General features: G+C 33.8%; 1 protein-coding gene and 1 non-coding gene across 2 annotated transcripts in view; one reads left to right on the top strand and one right to left on the bottom strand.

Annotated features, from left to right (window-relative positions):
* Ltn1 (E3 ubiquitin-protein ligase listerin) overlaps nucleotides 1–22,351 on the top strand; it is a 64,691-nt gene that overhangs the window by 8,924 nt on the left and 33,416 nt on the right. The window contains exons 6-13 of the mRNA XM_069844439.1: nucleotides 1,780–1,970; nucleotides 4,003–4,138; nucleotides 7,190–7,924; nucleotides 11,154–11,352; nucleotides 15,118–15,472; nucleotides 19,083–19,617; nucleotides 20,562–20,680; nucleotides 22,168–22,303. Coding sequence (XP_069700540.1) covers nucleotides 1,780–1,970; nucleotides 4,003–4,138; nucleotides 7,190–7,924; nucleotides 11,154–11,352; nucleotides 15,118–15,472; nucleotides 19,083–19,617; nucleotides 20,562–20,680; nucleotides 22,168–22,303 — 2,406 coding nt within the window. The remainder of the gene's footprint in view (nucleotides 1–1,779; nucleotides 1,971–4,002; nucleotides 4,139–7,189; nucleotides 7,925–11,153; nucleotides 11,353–15,117; nucleotides 15,473–19,082; nucleotides 19,618–20,561; nucleotides 20,681–22,167; nucleotides 22,304–22,351) is intronic.
* On the bottom strand, nucleotides 18,151–18,223 carry TRNAS-ACU (transfer RNA serine (anticodon ACU)). The gene has a single exon. It is a non-coding gene; the product is annotated as a tRNA-Ser (tRNA).

The raw sequence follows: 22,351 nt of genomic DNA, 5'->3' as shown, positions 1-22,351 counted from the left end.
ACACAATAATCACTAAACTTTATACACTAACTTCACCTGAAGAATCAAAACTTTTGTAACTCGACTTGTGACTACAGTGAATGCCATATGGTGACTGAGGATCTACTGTGCCGCACCTATAACAGCCCGTGCAGGGAGCGGGCCCACCAGTAATCTGCCATTTTCTCGCCTCACATCATATTAATGTCTCTGTAAATACATAAAGAAATTTCTCTTTTACATTTTTCAGGTGGCTGGAAAATAATGATATGTTTGCGTAAAATAAAGTAGAACTGCTATACTTGCGTGTACATATAATGCACACACAGACACACACGCCCCTTTCTTTTCTTCATCTTCTTCTTCTTCTTCAAATTTATCTTCTTTGATAAGAGTGAAATCGTAAACTTGTGACTGCATTTACAAAGAAGGATTGCAGATTGCAGAGAACTTTTCAATTGTGAAAATTCTTAATTGCTTTACAGAGCACAATCTTATTAGAAAACTAGCCGTACCCGTGCGCTCCGCTGCACCTGTTAGAAATAAATATAAAGTAATTACATAATTAAAATAGGACGTTTGATCCAGGGAACAACTTTTACAACAGCGCAACATAATCTGCTTGGCTCATTACCCATTTTTTTTTGCATTGCATTTATTGCATATATATTTTATGTATTTTAATACGATTCAATCGAGCATAGTTAAAATTTGAATTATAAAATAATGTATTGCTAAGCTAACATACTATTACTGCATTCTAAATCAATACACTCTCGTTATTCGTTAATTCTCTGAAATTAAAATGAGTGTACATAAATATTATTTTAAGAAATACAGAAAACGAATGTACAAAATAGCCTATCAAATTTTCTGTGCATAAGAAGCTATTTTAATCTTACCTGTCCTCGATTTACTCAGACGTTACTGTAATAACATTATAGCATTATGTCCATCTAGAGAAACTACACTTTCCAATGGTGAAATAATAATTAATTATACAAATCGGTTAATTTAGCTTCTGATATTACTTCATAAAAACACAGAAACATTCCCTGTAGGCTATGTTTCATAGCTTTCGATTGTTGATGTCTAAGGCCCCTGTTTCGATTGTTGTTGTCCAAGGCCCTTTATAGACGAAGTCATTTTTTCTTAATTCATTGCACCATCTTAGATGGCGTTATTTTAATTTTAAAACTCATTTATCTCATTAAATATCAGTGCTATCAAAATTTTGTAAAGAATAAAACTTATCGGAAATCATTTTTAAAGAAACTTTTGTTATGTAACATTTTTCACAAAAATCAATAATAAGCGAGATATTTCGATTTATTTAATTCAGTCCCCCTTATAACCCCCCTTTTAAATAAAGTATTTTGAATGCCATATAGCCTAAAATCTAAGTTACAACGAACTTAATGTATATTCCAATTTTCATATAAATCGGTTCAGCCATTATCGCGTGAAAAGGTAACAAACATACAGACAGACATACAAACAAAAATTTCAAAAAAGCGATTTTCGGTTTCAGGGTGGTTAATTATATATGTTAGGACCAATTATTTTTGGAAAATCGAAAATTACCAGAAAAATTTCGGCTACAGATTTATTATTAGTATAGATTGAGAGAGACTGAAATTGTACAAAACAAAAAGAGGAGGAGGAGTAATTATTTTGCAACTACTTTGCAGGCCACATTACAGTAGTCTGTAACTGAGGCTCAAGCAGGGAACATACTGCTTAGCAGTAACAAAATAAAACGGGAACACTGTACTAAATTATATATGATTGCATTTGCAGGATTGCTGGAAGCACGTAAGTGCTGAAAAACTTGTGTTACCAAAGCTGTGGCATATTCTTCGTGATGGAGGCCAAGGGAATGCAGCCACTATATTTCCAAATCTTCTGCCCTTCCTCAGCAAGATTCCTCCAGCTATATGTTCTGACAAAAAAGTATTTTATGATAAATTCTTCGATAATATAAGACATGGGTAAGATTTTTTATGTATAATTCAGTGTTCTTTTTTTACAGTTATTTTTATATATCTGTTTTAAGTGTCAAGGGCCACGACGACTTATAGCAGGATTGAAGACAGTAAATATACTAAATACTAAATATTCGTTTTAATACTACCTTTTATGTGCTGCACAGATGCATACGATTTAGAATTCATGCTTCGAAATCTTTATGAGCAGTACAGACAGTATGGTATGAGTATTAATTTCCTCAAAACAGTGTATTTGGTTATTAATACTGATGCGGAATAATTCGTCCTTCTTTTGTAAAAAAGGGGACAACCAACAAATCATTTATTTTACAGTACAAGCAAAAAACTTACCTTAGCCGAACAGAACTCTTTACTGCAAATGAACCATTCAGCTATCAAATTTACATTAATACAAAATAACGATTATTCTTAGTTGCAACAGTGACATCTTTCACATCTTTAGCATATTTAATTTTTTTTTTAGAAAAATCACTTGGACCCTTTTTACATAACAGGGGCGAATATGTTGTTGTTTTCTAATGCCAGGCGTTTGACAATAAAGTCATTTGACCTCTTGCACTCCAATATTTTTCAAAGATATTATCATGACCAGCCACTGAAGCACAGATTTTGAGGTGTTCCGAATCCATTTCTTGGTTTGAGTTGCACAATGGACAGTTAGGGGACATATATATTCCAATTCTATGCAGGTGTTTGGCCAAACAATCATGGCCTGTTGCCATCTAAATGCAGCTACAGACGATTTTCGTGGTAAATCGGGAATTAACTGTGGATTTTGATGCAGAGAGTTCCATTTTTTCCCATGGGATTGTGTTATCAAATTTTGTTTGTTGAAGTCTAAGAATGTAGATTTAATAAATCTTTTCACAGAGTAATATGTAGATTTAGTAACAGGTCTGTAAGTAGCAGTGCTGCCCTTCTTTGCTAAAGCATCTGCATTCTCGTTTCCCAGGATTCCACAGTGGGATGGTATCCATTGGAATACAATTCTTTTATTGAGTGATATTAATTGAGAGAGCATTTTAGTTATTTCTGCTGTTTGAGAAGAAGGTGTATGTTTAGAGACTATTGATAGAATAGCTGCTTTGGAGTCTGACAATATAACTGCATTTTTAAATTTACTGATGTGGCATAAAAGATTCCTGAGACTTTCACTTATTGCAATGATTTCTCCATCAAAACTTGTTGTTCCATACCCAAGAGATCTATAAAGTGAGAAGAGACAGCACGTAACACCTGCATCGGCACCTTGTTCTCTGGAGATCAAGGATCCATCAGTGTATAAATGAAGCCAGTTTTGTGGAGGGTATCTAATATTAATTGTCTCTAAAGACAATTGTTTTAGTATTTCAGTGTTTACTTCTGATTTCAGTATTTACTTCTGATTTCAGTATTTCTTCTGTTAAATTTAGATTATATTCCATATTTAATAGAGTTAAAGGGTTTGGTTTAATTCGTAGGTTTTCTTTTAAATTCGGGATATTGATTTTCTGTTTTAATTCTTGAACAATGGATATGAAACTTTTTTGAGTTTTCAATCTACAGAGAGGACTGTATGAATGCCAATTGTTTCCTGGTAATCTAATAAGTTTTTCATATTGAATCAGTGCTTTTTCACAGGGGCGAATATAAAAATACTCATCAAAAATGAACAAGAAATTAAATATGTCGAGAACAAGCTAGAAAAGTTTTAGGAACATTAACTTCAGTATGGTGGGATAAAAATATCTCCAGAAAGACAAAAAAAAACTTTTAGTTAAGGTATAGGTTGAGACTGTCTTGTGTTATGATTATGAGGCATGGACATTGAACGCAGAGGGTAAAAGAAGAATTACAGCTGTAGAAATGGATTATTTAAGGAGTGTAAAGGTATCCAGGATGCAAAGGATAAGGAATCTAGAACTAAGGAGAGAAATGGAAGAAGAGGAAATGATATTAGAAAAAATAGACTCATGTGCTGAATGTTATAAAATAAAAAGATCTTTTTAGTTATTTTAAATTCTTGTTTTCACAGAATGAGTCAGAAGTCTGTAATGCAGAGTGCTTCTGAGTGCAATGCAGTTTCCAGATGCTATATAGAGTGTCTCAGGTACATAGTGATGCTGCATCTTAATGACGAGACCTTCTGTCGTACAATTTTGCAGAATCACGTATGTATAATTTATTACAAGATATATTCTCATTTCTAAGTCTGTGTAAATAATTTTGCTAACTTTGTAAATTACAATCCACTAAATATTAGGCTACAATGAATGTAACTGAATTCCTCCTCCTTAACTGTCCCTTCCCATCTTCCATTCCCCAAATAATTTGGGTAAAATTTGATTAAACTATCATCATCATCATCATCATCATCATCGGCTCTACAGCCCAATTTGAGCCTCGGCCTCCCTTAGAACTCTCTTCCATGTATCTCTGTCCCTGGCAACCAACCACCATCCTTTAATTCCCACTTTCTTTAAATCCTCCAACACTCCATCCATCCATCACAGTCTTGGTCGTCCTACACTCCTTTTTCCTTCAGATTTATTCCCCATAACTTTCTTGGGTATCTCATGATCTGCCATCCTTTGCACATGTCCTGCCCATCGTAATCTTGATATTTTAATGACTGTAACCACATCAGAGGACTTACATAGTTGGTAAAGTTCAAAGTTGTATCTTATTCGCCATTCTCCATTATCACATATTGGGCCATATATCTTCCTTAGAATTTTGGTTTCAAAGGATCTCAATCTTGACATATTAGTCTTTGAAAGGGTCCACGTTTTTTGCCATATGTTAATACAGGTTTTACCAGAACATTATAAATATTGCATTTTGTTTTCCTTGTAAGGAGTCTTGACTTAAAGTGCCTCAAGAATCCAAAATATGCTTTATTAGCACTTTGAATTCTTCTATCAATTTCTTCGCTAATATCATTGGTGTCATTGATTAGTGAGCCCAGATATACAGAACTAGAAACCCTCTGAAATTTATATTGATTAATTTTTAAATGGGTTGTTGTTATCACGTCTCTTTTTTTGTTTTTTGCATCCAACAATCATGTACTTGGTCTTCTGTTCGTTAATTTCCAGCCCCATTTTTTGGGCTGCTGTTTCTAAAGCAGTAAATGTTCTCTTAACATTCTCCTCAGATCGACCAATGATATCTATATCATCAGCATAAGCCAATATTTGGGATGATTTGTAGAGTATTGTACTTCTAGTTCGTATATCTGCATCCCTTATCACTTTTTCAAGGGCAATATTAAATAAAAGACAAGCTAGCAAGTCGCCCTGTCTTAGACCCTTAGTTGTTTGAAATAAATCTGATAGTTCAGATTGGATCTTTATTTGACACTGACTGTCATCCATACATGCTTTAACTAGTCTCACCAGCTTCTTCGGAATGTTCAGCTCTATCATCGCATTATACAGCTCAGCTCTATTGATACTGTCATATGCCGTTGAAAAATCAACAAACAAATGATGGGTTTATTAAATTACAAGCTGATTAAATTTAATTGATCTGTCAGTCTAGTCGACATTTCTATCATTTTTCTTCTTTATCCATGTATATAGGGTGGAAGTGAAATATCCTTGCAGATTTGCAGAGTAAATTGGGTAACAAAAAAGTCTAATACCATATCGGTGGGAAATTTATAGTTTTCGAGAAAAAAAATTTTTTTTTCTAAAAATTTAACATCGTCGTTGTGGATAACCACTTGCTTTCTGTTAATACTAATAGAGAATGTAATGAAGAATATTTTTTTCATTTCTCGTTTTCGTGTAAATTAAATAAAAAGTATTGCATATTTGTTGCCTGACTAACAAGACTAGACTTGGCAAGACTGATCAGCTGTTCTCGACTTTCTTTCAATATGGATAGGGGATAATTGGTAGTCAAGGTCGTCTTGTCCCAGTATGACGTGAATATCCAGTGGAAGTGGATGTTTGAGTCTTTCGATCTTCTTGTATTGCATTCAACTTAGTGTATCACAAGCCGAGATTTTCTAATTCAGAATGTCTGGACATGGTTTTAATTTACAGATATGGAATGCTATTTAATGCTTGTATGCAGAAAAGTTTCTGGTAGGATATTATCCATTCATCAGTGTTTGGTAGCTGGCCTGTGGCATGGGCAACATAATTTCGACATTTTGCAGTCATGGTCGGTAACGACATGATGAACTTGTTGACAGGGAAGAGATTTAAATTTTGTCGAGAAAAACCTGGGCCAAAGCAGTCGCTTGATTTTGCAATATGTAACCTTTTGTTTACATCTCATATGTTGTTGTTGTTATCTAATGCTGGGCTTTGGTAACGAAGCCATTAGCGTTCTTGCTCTCCAATATTTCTCTGTGGTGGATCCATTAGGTAGAACTTCACAGGTTTGTAGATGATCTTCAGTCATTTCTTCTTCTTTGTTGCATAGAGGGCAATTTGGATTTGTGTAAATTCCTATTTTATTCAAGTGTTTGGCCAAATAATCGTGTTCTGGAAGCAGTCTGAATTTTGCTACTGCAGATTTACGTGGGATTTCTGGAATAATTTCTGTTTTTTTTTTTTTATTAAAATGCTCCATTTTTTATCATTGACTTTGGTACATAGTGCTTGGTTTTGCTTGATTTTATATTTATTTTTAATTAGTCTTTTGATGGATGTAAAAGGTAGGCTTTTATTTGTATTCTGGTTAATTAGCATAAGTGTAATCGTTTTTTAAGTGGGCACCAATTTTTTGTTTGTAATGGTGGTTACATCACCCACTCACGTAAACCCCCAGTATGACTGGAGTGCCACACCTGTCGTTGGTTAATGGGTCCATCGGACCTGGCCAGGAGGAGTTTACATCTCGTATTGGATGAGTTCAGTGTAGAATCTTGGTCATTGCACATTGCCAGCAAGTTTAAACTTTCGATGCAATTATTTAATTAACCATGCACTTAATCTCAAAATGTGTAATAGATTTTTTTCTTTATTTTCATGTAATCTATCCCTTCTTTCAATATGCAGACTTAATACATCTGTCATCATAGCCTTATATTTATTCTGCCAAGGCCTCAGTTATTCTTTATATTAAGCTTTTATGAAATGCAACATGTTGCTTATTCAGTGATTGATATTGTCATATACCATTGGTTTCTATGTTAATTAAGAGATCAAATAGAATTTTCTTCTAGTAATTGTATACTAATTATATTTTTGTTTTTTAATTTGCAGTTGATAGCAGCAGTGCAGTTAATGTTGAAGGAAGAGAAATTACATTTAGTTTCTTCGACATTATTTCCACAAGTTTCTGGCCTCATTAGCCATTGGAATCAAAACGAGGCATACACTCTCCTCGTAGAACTTTTTTGGAATCATTTAAAATCAGTCCTACTGGAGTCACTATGTTTAAGTCCTGATAGTAACTCTAGTCTCTCTCAATCTGTTCCCACAGATTGGCTTCTAAGTAGACATGTGGAGCTATGTCTTTGTCTGAGGAATCCAAACTATCGGAAATATGGACAAAGAAGACAAAGAGTAAAGTTCAAATTCCAAGAAAAGAATATTGAAGATATGAGTTCTGAATCTGAAGGTTCTCCAGATGTAACCACACCCACAGCAGATGATGTTGAAGTGGATGAAAAGTTACAAGCACTGGTCGAAGTAATCTGTGCGTCATTCATAAAGAAAATGGCACAGTGTGATGATCCAATATTCTTGCAGTATCTGTCAAAATTAATACAGACATTTGAGTCAAGAGAATTATTTCTGAGTCTTCTCAAAAAGAATGTCAGTGAAGACAGACATACAGAAAGTGAAGATTCCTTGGTAGACTTATTTGATTCTGTGTTGTATAAATGGCTTCAGAACGAAAGAATGTGTACAGTGGATGTGGTTGAGATTACCTTTTCTCTGTTCAAGTTTCTAACATCAAGCGAAAAGAATTATGTTCTAGAAGCATTATGTAAGGTATGTGGTAAGGACGGTTGTTCTTGGCTAGTAGAGTATGTTGTGCAGTTGTTTTTATGGTGAATTGATCAGCTTAAGCCCTTTTTTAAATGCTTCGAAATACCTAGACATATGTTAAAAACTGAACCTGTTACATTACTCTTGCTGTTCATGTGTTAGTCATAGATTCCCTTCCATGCACAAAAACTTAGGGTCGATTTCTAAAACGAGGTCTAGACCACGGCCATGGCTTTAAACTGCGTTTGGATTTATAACACGAGGTGTTTTTAATTTTTCTGAGCCATGGCTCGAAACCATGGTCTGAGGCAGAGACCACGGCTGGGGTGGTTTAAAACCACAGCTTCATGTATACAAGATAGAGGTGTATATCAGCTGGATGACTATCAAAGGAAAGTTTGTGTCTACGAGTATTAAATCTCTGGATTAGAATGATGAGAGAGAGGAATAATCCTTTGTAACTATATAACGACGATAATTTCAGGCGAATATTTCGATTTTCTAAGGAATCAACACAAAATTGAGCAAGAATGCTAAATAACAATCTGCAACGAAATGCAAGAGGACCATTTTTTTTTTACACCTTCTTGTTGATTTCAAGGAAGTAAGATATAATATTTTATATTAATTATAAATTTATGCCCATAAGACTATATAACTTAATTCTTAGTTTTTACAGTAATTTTTGGACATTTTATTTAATACTCGAAATTGATGTGGGCCTATAAAAATATAAAGCAAACGTGATTTTGTCTGTTATTTTAAGTTTTATGCTACTGGGGCTTTCCACGTAGTACTAGCCTAGTATATGTGAAAATAGAACCATACTACATTTTAGTTTCAATTGAAAATTTAATCCAGTTAATATTTCGATTATTAATTTCTTAGAACCGGGTTTTCAGGTAGTTAATGTTGGTAGTAGATATGAACAAATGATAAACTACAATATAAACACTCAATTTATGCTAATTATTTGGGCAATATCATTCTGGTATCTAAAAATCCGTTCCCTATTAAATACTAAGTTACTTACTTACAAATGGCTTTTAAGGAACCCGAAGGTTCATTGCCGCCCTCACATAAGCCCGCCAGCGGTCCCTATCCTGTGCAAGATTAATCCAGTCTCTATCTTCATACCCCACCTCCCTCAAATCCATTTTAATATTATCCTCCCATCTACGTCTCTGCCTCCCTAAAGGTCTTTTTCCCTCCGGTCTCCCAACTAACACTCTATATGCATTTCTGGATTCGCCCATACGTGCTACATGCCCTGTCCATCTCAAATTAAATACTAAGTAATACTAGTATTTTAAATGTACATATATTCTGTAAATTTGTAAATATAACAATACATTAGCTGAGAACAAAAGAATGTGACTTTGTGCAATTCAATATAAATATTAATCCCGATGTTCATTCCTTTCCAATATCGACTGTTTACAAGAATAAAAATCGATTCAAAGCTGCGTTGCCATATATTAAACCCACGAACCTCGGTCTCTTCTCAAGCAGTGTCTCGACTTCGTTTTAGAAATCGCTTAAGGATTCAGTCCTCGATCGCGGTTTGAAAGCCGAGGTTTGGAACCATGATTTCGTCCGTGTTTTAGAAATTGACCCTTAAAGTACTATCCAAAAAGATCCAGCATTAATCTACATGCTTGTGCTTTATACCTCAAGAAATGTAAATGCAAAATAATATGTAAAATACAAATACACAAGCAATTTTCCTAATAATGTACAGTGTGGTGACTTGGAACACACACCATACGGATTTCAATGCACGATCCATTATTGTGGACTGCATGTTTTGGTCTTTTGCAACATTTATTATTGTTAAAATCTTACAGTAATAATAATTCTTTGTCATCATTATTAGAAGTCAAAAACTATTTGACATGTTCGGTTCTTTTAAGGTTAGATTTATCACTGTAGTAACAGGAGCCAGTATTAATTGTTCACCATTTTGCAGTCAGCTGGTCGGATTGCGTTTTTTTACTTTATTTTTGCTGAAGCACTGCATGAAGTGCTTAAAAAGAAGCACACGGTTAATATTTTATTTTCTGTGAAATAAAATAATTACAGACATTCTTTATCACACTGCAATACATAAGAATGTTGTGCAACTTCAAAAGAATAAATAAAGAAACGTTTCCAATATTGTATATTGTAAATGTATATGTGATTTAATGGACTGTTACTTTTACTAAATCATTGGACAGATTTTGCTCATCTTTAATATCTACAAGTATGATGTACATAAAAATAGTACATTATGAACGAGCCTATAATGGTAGTAATTAAGACGCAAGTATGTTTGTTTATGAAACGAGCGCAAGTGAGTTTCATAATTTTCATACGAGCATCTTAATTACCATTATAGGCAAGTTTCATACGACTTTTTATGCTCAACCATATTTCTAACTTGAAATTATTCAAAATTAGGTCATGTTATGGTTATGTGCGAACTGACCTGAATTGTGAGGTGTGCACAGACGCAAAAGTATTGATTTTTTCCGAGGCCGAATGTCATTGACCTTGATGGAGAATAAGATGAGCATTAGTCTGATATAACTGGAAATTGATTTAGAATTGAAAAACGAGATGACAAATTGAATTTATTTGAATATTATTTACAATTAACGCTAATTATTATAGTAACAGAACATAACCTTCTGCGACAGTATTGGATTTCCAGCCTCCGTGACTTTTCGCTAATTGTTTTTCGATTGCATGTCCGAGAATAATCGATACTTGCAGATTTATAACGGTACAAAGGTGACTTGTCATTGGCTGAACACCTGAACTTTAATGAATAGGTGTACTTTAATGAGGTGCATTAAAGGGCTACTACCAGGTGTATAATTACTACATTTCGACATGGTCGAGCATAAATAATCATTTAGTGTAAGAATATTGAGTTCTCATTTCATATCAAAAATACATAATAGCATTGAATTGAAATTGGCTGTAATGATTGAAATAATACACTAGTCATTAAAAATAATAAAAGTCCAGTAAAAAATTTTGTCCTGCATAGGCTCCTCAAATAACAGAGTATAGATAACATATTACATGATTGACAATAGATTTTGCTTCAAATTTTAATATGTCTTGTTTGTAATTACACAAGCTAGAAGTAACAGTTCTGAACACTGTTCTTCAATATTTTTCCTTAGCCATCACAACATCAGTGCAGAATTATTTTACACGGTTTGGTATTGTTGTGTGACAGGTTTCTAATGGCTCAGTGCTGGTTTGGTGTGTGCGATCTTCTTTGGAGTGTCGCTCAGATCCAGTTGTACAGGCGTGGTTGCACAGTGATCATCTTAGACAGATTCTGGTTTCTTTAACTCGAGAAATCTGCTCTAACCCCTCTGCAACACAAGCAAGACATATCCTGAAATGCTGCCTTGCGAAAGGGAAAGATGGAGGTAATGCATGACTTGGCACATTAATTCTGAAAAGGAAACCTAAATTCTCATAAGTTGAAAATTAAGTAATTTTTTTCTTTAAATGTATTGTAATTTTAAAATGACATAATCATTCTGATGTTGTTTAAAATTAGGAAATTAAAATGAAAATATGTATCACACAACCATAACACTGCCTTAGTATTCAGGAAATATATTTTTGGAGATATAAGATTGTTGGTTGTGAACAGTTTCAGTTTTTTGGTTATATGTTCAGATTTAATATCTCATGGTAAATGATCCATTTTTATATAAGAGCAAGTTTCCATGTTTGGTTGTCTGGCTAGCTAAACATAATGGAACCAGCTGAGTAGGCATTCTCCTCAGATCTTAGCAAATCGACCCGATCATGAAACCCGAAGTAACATAGTTCTGAAATATTGGAGATTTTAACATGCCGTTTAAAACCCCAAATTCTTGTGCATTATATGTGTGTGTGTGTTTATTTTATTTTTTTCCTGTGTTATGAATAATCATGTAATATATTATGTAAGAGTATAACATTGTAAAATTACTTTGTGCGAGATCGTGCGTATTTGCTTGGTTTCCTCACAAAACCAACCCGCGGTAAGTCTAAAATTCCACATTCAGTATTCCCAACCTAACACACAACAATTTCCCTCTTCTTACCGCTTAAGTGACATATTGATTTTACTGCTTTAGGCTTTTAACATATTATTTTTAGAGACGTTCAATATAGTAATAATTATAAATTGGAAACTTACCACTGCAATTTCACCTAAATTGCATTGTTAATTATTGTTTTTAAATATTTTCAAAAATTAAGTAAACTCTAAATCATTACATAACCTTACCGTTTGTTTTAAGTTCGCATTTATAGACTGGTGGAAAAAAAAAGACAGACGTATATCACGGCCTGCTGGAGTATAGTAAACACAGAAAATATTTTAAAGCAACAATGTTGAAGATAGATTTTTTTTTTGCAAATTTACCGTCATTGAACAGAAACCAAGATGGAGATTTCATTGCAACTAATTAGAAATTTCTCTTTCAGGTATGTAATAAACGATCTTCGCACAAAATAATATACGATACACGTGCGGTATGTTTTCTTTCAATTCTCGGAAATTAAAAAAGCTCAACTACGTTTTGCTTTTTCAAACTTTTCCTCGAACATGAAAACTTCAGCATACCGCTCTTGTAACGCATATTACTATTAAAGCTAGAAATAAGCAAAAAATTTAAATAAAATTCCTATGCCTGTTTTAATAACATGAATATAATCTTTTATATGTGAGGCGCTAGACCTACAAAAGTGCTACTTAGACTAAACTGTTTTATTTCAGACAATCTGAAAAATGCTTATTTTGTATCAACGTAAGATTCTCTTTCCTCCTCAAAAAATGAAATAACCAAAAAGACCTTACTAGTAATTTATTTATCTTTATTATGTAATCCCCTTTGAGACATCGTGAATTGTTTTACATTTTACGAATCTGTAATTCTAATACTGGAATTTTAAGTCTTTATATGAACATCCTTCGTTAAAATCCCAATATAGGTGTAAGATGTCCTCTGCACTTATGCTTTGTCTAATATCATAAAGACTAGCCAAAAAATCTTTTCAAATTACTGCAGACCATGAGCCAGAGTGTTCTTTGGTTAGACGTAGAACTGCACGTGTAAAAATAGCTAATAGCTCTTATGGTATAAAGTCAGCATCAGTTCGTGGGAGAAAATATTATTTTATAACTGTGGCTCATATTAGCAAGATTAGCACACTTGTTGTTGTTACAAAATTTGTTTGGTTGTAGAGGATATTCATGGCACAATTCCTGAGAGTTCAGGTTAAATGAATCACCTGTTTTGAATTTACTTTCAGACAAAAATATTAAAAACATAAAATTTACTCTGTCACACATTAAAAGTGTTAAAATTGTTAAAAAGGTATTTACCTTCGACAGACGGCCCGTTTCGACACTATGTGTCGTCGTCTTCAGTGTCTCTTGAACCACTCTGTGGTCGAAACGGGCCGTCTGTTGAAGGTAAATACCTTTTTAACAGTTTTAACACTTTTAACGTGTGACAGAGTAAATTTTATGTTTTTAACAAAGTGTTAACGAGAACTTTAATCAATGACAAAAATATTGCTAATACAGTGCCCCAATAAAACATGTCAAATTGAAGTAAAAAAGAGAATGCCAAGGTTAAGATGATCAAGGCGCTGGTACTAAAAGGAGTTGGTCTAGGAGCATATCTCCACTTAGAGTGCAGTGACACCTTCCACTCTTCTCATTTCACTAGAACTCCCATTCTGAATACAGTACCTGCACTGCAAAGCTCATCTACTCTACTGCACTTCTTAAAACATATTTACCACCACTACTGATTTGATTCCACAGAGCAAGAATCCATAAAGTTTAGGATCTTTTTTTTTTTTGATAACAATAAAAATATTTCCAAATGTTCGTAGGAGCAGCTTCATCTTTTAATCTTCTCTGGGCACTTCTTGAGCGAAATCCCTCCATTAGCTCTCTGTACCACAGAAAGTCAATTTATTCTGCACAGATTTTTTTTTCTAAAGTTACAGACGTGTTGAAACACAGACGTTACGTCCTTTTTATAATGTCCACAATATTAATGTCCATTTTATTATGTCCATTACATAAAAGTCCATTACAATATGTCCATAAATAAATGTCCAATGAAGTATATGTCCATTTTATTTTAGTCCAATTGCACAAATTTTATGTCCACATTTTTACGTCCACTACATGACTGTACAATACATTATGTCCATCTACAAATTTACTTCAATTCCCTACTCAATCTCTTCTGCCTGTTCATCTCCGTACAGCTTCAGATGATAATTAATAGCTTTGAGGTAAGTTCTGATGTGTCCTTTGTTGTAGTGGTTGTAATCCCGAACAATCTCTTCTACTCGACTGAAATTTTATAGGTACGATCTTTTAATAGGGTGTCGCACATTCAAATGCCCGCCAAGCACATCTCTCTTTTCACATCTCCAGTATCTCTTTTACCCATTACTGCTGTACGAATGATGATGATAACAAAAACTTTTACACAATAGCAAAAGTTTTCTTTTTTTTAGACTGGATCAATTTTGCTTCATCCATTGTGGCTCAATGTACTCTATAGAGGAAAGAAGGTAGCCATTTCCTTAGTTTCGATGAACAATGAAACAGGAAGGCAAAAATAATGCTGATCCAGTATCAAATAAAAGTGGACATTAAAAAAGTGGGCATTGATGAAAGTGGACTTATATAAAAGTGGACATAACAGTCATGGACCCAAAAGATATGGACGCACATAAAATGTGGACATAAATGAAAGCGGACAAAAATATTACAGGACGTAATTCATAAGGACATGATTTCAATGGACTTAACGTCCTCATTTTTTTTTTTGGTGGTAACGGAATCTGTTTCTTTATTCTTTATAACTGATTTATGTTTGATCAACATATTTCTCTATTTTTAAAATTGGTTGCATGCATTCTCTTCTGCTCCTCCCCATTCCCCTCTTCCTTCTTCTCCTTTTTCTTCTGCTTCTCTTTGTGTCTTGTGTTCTGTAATAACTTATTGGTTATGCGTGATATGAAGCAGACAATTGAATATGAAATATTTTATTGAAAATCACGATTTTCCCTCATGTTGTCATATCTATACTGAACCAAAGCGACGTGTTGAATGACATACCTGTTAAAAGAATGTGAATATTAATTCTTCTTTAATTCTCTTGCAGATCTGGTTATTAGCCCTGCAGCTTTCGCAGATATTCTGTCAGAGTTCTGTCACGCTCTTTCTCTGCCAAGTGACGAACCCATCTGTTTGGATTTTGCAATGGAGCTTGTAATGTCACTTTATGGTAGTGACCTTATGCTGAGTCCATTCCTGCAGACTAACGAGGCTGCAGAAGAATTGCTAGTGTCCCTATTTCGAAGAAGCTGTCAGAATAATAAGGGAAACAAACACGATCTAAATAATGCATGGTACACCGGAATATCTGCTCTGGCTCGACTACATGGAAACAACAGTGACAACTTCCTCAAGCTTACACTCAAATTTGCAGAAGTTGTAAAGAAAGAGCTGCTAACGAGGTTAGTTGTAATAAAATGTTGTTTTACACTAAGATACTTTAACATTTTTTTATAATTTTTTAAGAATTATTTAAACAATAGGCAACAGACGGTATATTTTAATAACAGTTTTTCTCAATACACAACTACTAATATTGGTGTACCGCAGGGTTCTATTTTAGGACCGATTTTATTCATTATTTATGTAAATGACTTACCCTATATAATTGATGGAAAATACATGAAGTCATATTTATATGCAGATGATCTTGCTATAACAATTACTGGATATGATAGATTGAAAATTATTAATGATCTTGATGCAATCAACCGAAAAATAGAAGATTGGTGTTCAGCTAATTCTCTTTGCTTAAACAAAGAGAAGATACAGAACTTAGAGTTTTCCTTAAACAATAGAATCAATTGTAAAGAATCTGTCAAATTTTTAGGAGTGAATATACAATCTACACTTAAATGGGACTGTCATATTGACATACTATCTAAGAAACTCAACAAAGGTATTTTTATGTTAAGGAAATTAAAAACACATGTTAGTGTTGAAGTGCTAAAATCCGTATACTATGCTTATATCCATAGCCATCTGACGTATGGAATAATAGTTTGGGGTAATGATCCTAAAGTAATAAAGTTATTGAAACTACAAAAGAGGGCAGTAAGAATAATTTGTAATGTTGATAACCGTACACATTGTAAACCTTTATTTCGGAGACTTGAAATTTTAACTGTACCGTCTTTGTATATTTTAAGTTGTTTAATGTACAGTATGTACAAACAAATATTAATAATAATTTTACTACAAATAGCTCAGTACATAGCTATTCTACAAGGCATAAAAATGATTTAAGAAAAGCACAATGTAACTACACTACTACTAATAGCAGCTTTGTAGAGATTTGTAAAAAGTTATATAATGTTTTACCCGGCAATATTAGACATTTAAGCTTGAGGCTTTTTAAGGAAGAAATTAAAAATAAATTAATAGACTTGTCATTATATAATATTGGTGAGTATTTTAACTCTATATAGTTGTATAACTTTTAGGGAGAATTGTCCATATGATATTATATAATGTAATTATTTCATTGTATGTAACTTATGAACTTATTGCTTACTTGTAAATCATGACATTTTCCTATGCTGCATTGTACAGTCTTTGGAATGAAATGTTTAAAATAAAATAAAATAAAACATTTAAATAACCTTAAGAATAAAATTTTGGTACGACTGCATATCATATATGCTGCTTCTATAGTTTACTTGTGGGCCCTTTTTTTACGTGTAATTCAGCTAGTTTGTTGTTTTAATTACATTCCTATGAGTAATTAAAACTTTAAACCCAGTGATAGTACTAGTATGCCTGGCATTTAAATCTGGTGATAGTATTAGTATGCCCTCTTTCTACACACATGTTCACATTTGCAATTTTTTTTATCGAGAAAACAAACTAATATCGATCTAAATTCTTAACTATTCGACACTTTATTTCATCAAAATAATTGTCGCAATGTCAAATTTTTCATAGCAGGGGCATTTAAAAGTGCTGGCACAGATGACCACTGGATATTTAAATACCTCCGAATTTAAAATGTTAATCTGAAATCAGGCAATGAAAGTAACCTTCAGTTAAGCTGAACTAAATTTTTGGTTGTGTAAACGGTAATCCAAGATTATTTTGTCTTGATGTAAGATCAAATCTGACTGGTGATTTTTCTCGGTTCAAGATGGTTGACCTTAGTTCAGCAGAAGCTAAATAATTTTTTATCAAAGTAAAGAAGAATAAATGCTGTTCCTAGAAGTAAAATATTGAGAGAAATTTATTTTAATTGTGTGCAGAAAAAGATCTATCCTCACCCCCAGTGGCCCTTAACTGCCCATTATTTGCTAAGACTCTATGAGCGGGCTCATAGATGTCGCTAGTGCTGAGAAACATAGACCACTTACTTCGTCAGAGATTATTTGGATTGCATCACATGTGGTACATCTACATTACACTCATGATGATGATGATGATGATGATGATTGTTGGGATGTCACAAGGAAACCAGAGTACCGAGAGAAAACCTGTGTTACCTGGACCACAGACTTGCCCAAACAAGTTATAAATTCAGGGTGGTTGGGATTTTCATGTATAATTATACATATAATTTGTTCTATAATGATTCGTTGTATTTGTCAGGTTTCCAGATCATATTTATTTGTTGTTTTCATAATACAACCTCAGACTTTCCAGTTTCTTTGAATAACATTCGTTGAATAGTTTAGCCTACAGTCCTCATTTTTTTTTTTGTGGTAACGGAATCTATTTCTTTATTTTTTATAACTGATTTATGTTTGATCAACATATTTCTCTATTTTTTAAATTGGCTGCATGCATTCTCTTCTGCTCCTCCCCATTCCCCTTTTCCTTCTCCTTTTTCTTCTGCTTCTCTTTGTGTCTTGTGTTCTGTAATAACTTTTTGGTTATGCGTGGTATAAAGCAAACAATTGAGGGGGTCAGCGCAACAGTCGTCTAACCCTCCTCAATGCGAAAAATTAAATATTGAGCCTTCTATTGATTTTGACGTGAACTATCTTCCTACAAAGTGGAATAGACCAATCCACCATTTTATAATTTGTTAGGAAGCATGTAACTTTTTCCCTAAAAAATATCACTTATGAATAATTTCAAGGAAAAATTGTTCTGGGGCCGGGTATCGATCCCGGGACCCTTCGCTTAGTGCGCGAACGCTCTACCGACTGAGCTACCCCAGGAACTATACACGACACCGTCACTATTTTTCCTTTATATCCACACAACTCAAATGAGCTGACAAGACGCCAGAACTCGAACTATGAGTGCACACACTTTTTTCCTTGAAATTATTCAAACCTGCTTTACAGGAAGCTACTACTTGAAACCCAGATTTGCAAAATATCACTTATATCCATTCTACATTTAAAAAAGTGGCTTAGACCACTGTTGCGCTGACCCCCTCAATTGAATATAAAATATTATATTGCAAATCACGATTTTCCCTCATGTTGTCATATCTATACTGAACCAAATTCACATCTAAAATCAATACGGTATTACACAACTTATATAGAAGTAGAACTGCAGTTAGCAAATGGACCTAAGTAAATTATTTTAATGTCATTCTTATGTTACTGTTACTTCGTTACTGTTTGTCGTCATCTGATTTTCTTCTTCCTTTTTCCTATCAACAACACTACCACAATTACCAATATAATAATTTGTTTGTTATAAAAATTTAGTACCACAATAACAAAAATGACCAATATAATGAATACCCCAAATGTACAATTTTATCTTCATCATCACCATGACCATTATCATTATCCCTATCACTGTTACAAGCATCAGTATTGTCTGGTTATTATCCTTATCATCGTACATATTCCTAGCAATCTTACTTTATAAAAGTCTGTAAGTATGAAATTTTGCCAACCTATTTACTGTATCTATTTGCATACAGATAGTAAGAGATTAGAACACATTTCCACTTAAGTTTGTGTGACCCAAACTACAATTACAATGCAACAACGTGTATAATTTTATTATTGCAGCAGTCTGTCAATGAGTAATTAGAGTTCACAATTTCTTTTACAGGAAGGATGTTCCAGTTGATCACATAGTAGCCACAGTTGTGACGTTTCTTAGTGCAGCAGTGAAATGTTTCCCAACAAACATTGAAGACAAGTTGTCTATTAAATTTGCGACAGCAAGTCTTTGTGTGGTATTTCTCAACTGTCTGTCTACCAAATTGGCTGTTCGACAGCAAAACGTGACAGTTACATGTCTATATGCAGAGCAGTTGAAGGGTCTGCTGAAATATTCATCGAGATCTCAACAGATGAAACTTATTAACTTGAAGAGAGATGATGAGAAGGAGAAAGTGGATTCAGAAGTGCAAGTTGTGGAATTTATAATTCTTGCACTGTTTTCTGTTACACTTATTTCAAAGTTGTCTGACATCTGGGATGAAGCAGACCAAGAGGAAAACTGTGGTTCAGAGCAAGGTGACGTTGAGGGAGATACGTCAAATCAACTGTCAATCAGTGATGTCAAAATCATAGAGGAACATCTAATTTCTGCTCTATATTCCATAGCAGTGTGTGAATCCTTCACTAAACATTACAAGAGTGTGAGTATACCATACATATACTTTCCGTTCTGCAAAAATAATATGAAGTATTACAAGTTTGAAATCATGTTGGCTGTAATATCACTGTAACACTGAAACTTCCTTTGTTCCCTCTTAAGTGGCAGAGGCTGTGATATGACATTATTATGCTCGTGTGTCCATCTCTGGAGTACTGTAATATGCAAAAACTGTACATGACTTTCACATATATCCAACATTCTTAATCACGTGGATGCTTTTATCTTGCATATCAAGGAATAATAATAATAATTTTATTATTACCATTGCCATCATCAGCATCATCATCATCACCACCACCACCACCACCACCACCATCACCACCACCAGATAGCACAGATAACCATTTTTTTTTCTTAAAAAATATAACCAACAGAACAATATATGTTGTTGTTTTCTAATGCCAGGCATTTGACAATAAAGTCATTTGACCTCTTGCACTCCAATATTTTTCAAAGATATTATCATGGTCAGCCACTGAAGCACAGATTTTGAGGTGTTCCGAATCCATTTCTTGGTTTGAGTTGCACAATAGACAGTTAGGGGACTGATATATTCCAATTCTATGCAGGCGTTTGGCCAAACAATCATGGCCTGTTGCCAATCTAAATGCAGCTACAGACGATTTTCGTGGTAAATCGGGAATTAACTTTGGATTATGATGCAGAGAGTTCCATTTTTTCCCTTGTGATTGTGTTATCAAATTTTGTTTGTTGAAGTCTAAGTATGTAGATTTAATAAATCTTTTCACAGAGTAATACGTAGATTTAGTAACAGGTCTGTAAGTAGCAGTGCTGCCCTTCTTTGCTAAAGCATCCGCATTCTCGTTTCCCAGGATTCCACAGTGGGATGGTATCCATTGGAATACAATTCTTTTATTGAGAACAATATATTAAAAGCATTAATTCCATCTACTCTGTTTTCAGTCTATTTATTACTACAAGATAACACCGAAGTACTCTACCATGAATGAACGATTCAAGCTTCTGATGAATACCCTTGATGATGAAGCTATAAAATACGTCACTCAGGTTACTACAGAGAGGTATGTAGAGCATATTGTATATCTAGCACGAAATTTGGAATTTTTGTGTGCGTGCGTGCGCGCATGTGTGTGTCGAAAGATCTTGTAAAAATGGATAGATCAGTTCTGGAATCCAATAGAATTCTTCTTGAGATCGGAACAGGCCTTTTGAGGTCTAATCCTTCTTTTTGAGGAGGATTATGGTGATTATTTTTTGTGTTTTATTATTACCGATAATTTTATTGTATCATACATTTAGAAGGAGGAGTTTATTCTCTGCGTATTAGTTTTATTGAAAAAAACATAAAGATCCACCTTTCATATCCTTTCACAGTATTATGCTGCGTATCCACTGTGTCGTATAACCTTTAGAACACTCCCATAACATCATAACACGTATTTTAGTGTATTTAAAAATAACGTTATAGGATTGGCCAAAGTCTACCATTTGGAGTAGTTGCTATTATACAGAGTGTTACAGAACTTCATAGTAACACAAAGTTATGTTTTTTTAAGTGAACATTCTATATTTCATCCCAAAAATTTGTTACTCTCTTCCTCCCGATTGAAATGTTATAAGCATGAAGTACGATAGCTTTGTATTCAGTTCATAAACAAAACAAAATAATTTAAAGATCATCTGTACATTTTTAGCTATTTCATGAAGATTATCAACTTTGGAAAGGTAAATTTCAATACAAATATTCAAATTTCTTCCCACATTTTCAGTACACTTTTCAAAATTATTTTTTGTGTGCATCTTTGTGACATTACGCAGTACTGGTATCTCTGCATGCCTGCAAAATCCTGTTTTGCAGATTCTCTAAATTTTCGTGTATCATAGACCTCTGATTTTATAAAGTGTCCCCATAAAGAGAAATCTAATTGTGTCATATCTGGTGTGCTACATTGTGTGCTGGCACATCATCTTGTTGAAAGAATGTTTGAGGTGTGCCTTGAAGAGTTAGTTTTGACAGGAAATCAACCAGAGAATTCTGAAGAAACTGTAGATAAAGCAGCCATTTCATTTAAATTCCTTCTTCATAAGAGTATGGACTTATAGCGTTCTTGTAATATATGTACACATCGTGTGTTATATTTGTTTATTGGATTTTTTTTTAAAGGTAGCTGAAAGTAACCAAAGCAAAACCAAAAGCTTTGTCTCACCTTCTTACACTACATGCTCCCCCATGGTGTCTGTCATTGTTCACTAGGTACTCCATGTGGTCAGTGATCCGTGCAACCATGGCAGCACACTGAGATACACCCACATACAATGCTCAGTTCAGTCACCTTTTTTTAATATTTCGAATAAAAGTACCGATATATACAACTTTGCATCTTTTTCATTTTTGGTATTCCTTATTAGTTACTTTTTATAAGTCAAGAAGTAATTAGTAAATTATGTATGTTTCATTTTCATACATAAGTACTGCATATACTGTGTATTTACATACTTAATTTGTTTTGTATTAGGAAAAGCTTCATCTGGAATCTTTTGATTTCAGGGCAATGCAGTGTGGAGGTCTTTGGACGCAAGCGGTGTATTTCTTATACACAACAATTATGAAAGAATCAGATTTGCACGATCTCTTCTTAAACATGTCAGAAATTGACAGCATTGGAACTCTGCACATGTATCAGGTGAGGTAGAGTAAAATATCTGTAATACGAGGTTAAGAAAGACAACTT

This window comes from Periplaneta americana, chromosome 13, assembly GCF_040183065.1.
Source record: "Periplaneta americana isolate PAMFEO1 chromosome 13, P.americana_PAMFEO1_priV1, whole genome shotgun sequence".
Taxonomy (NCBI): Eukaryota; Metazoa; Arthropoda; class Insecta; order Blattodea; family Blattidae; genus Periplaneta; species Periplaneta americana.
This window is presented reverse-complemented; position numbering and strand designations above follow the sequence as displayed.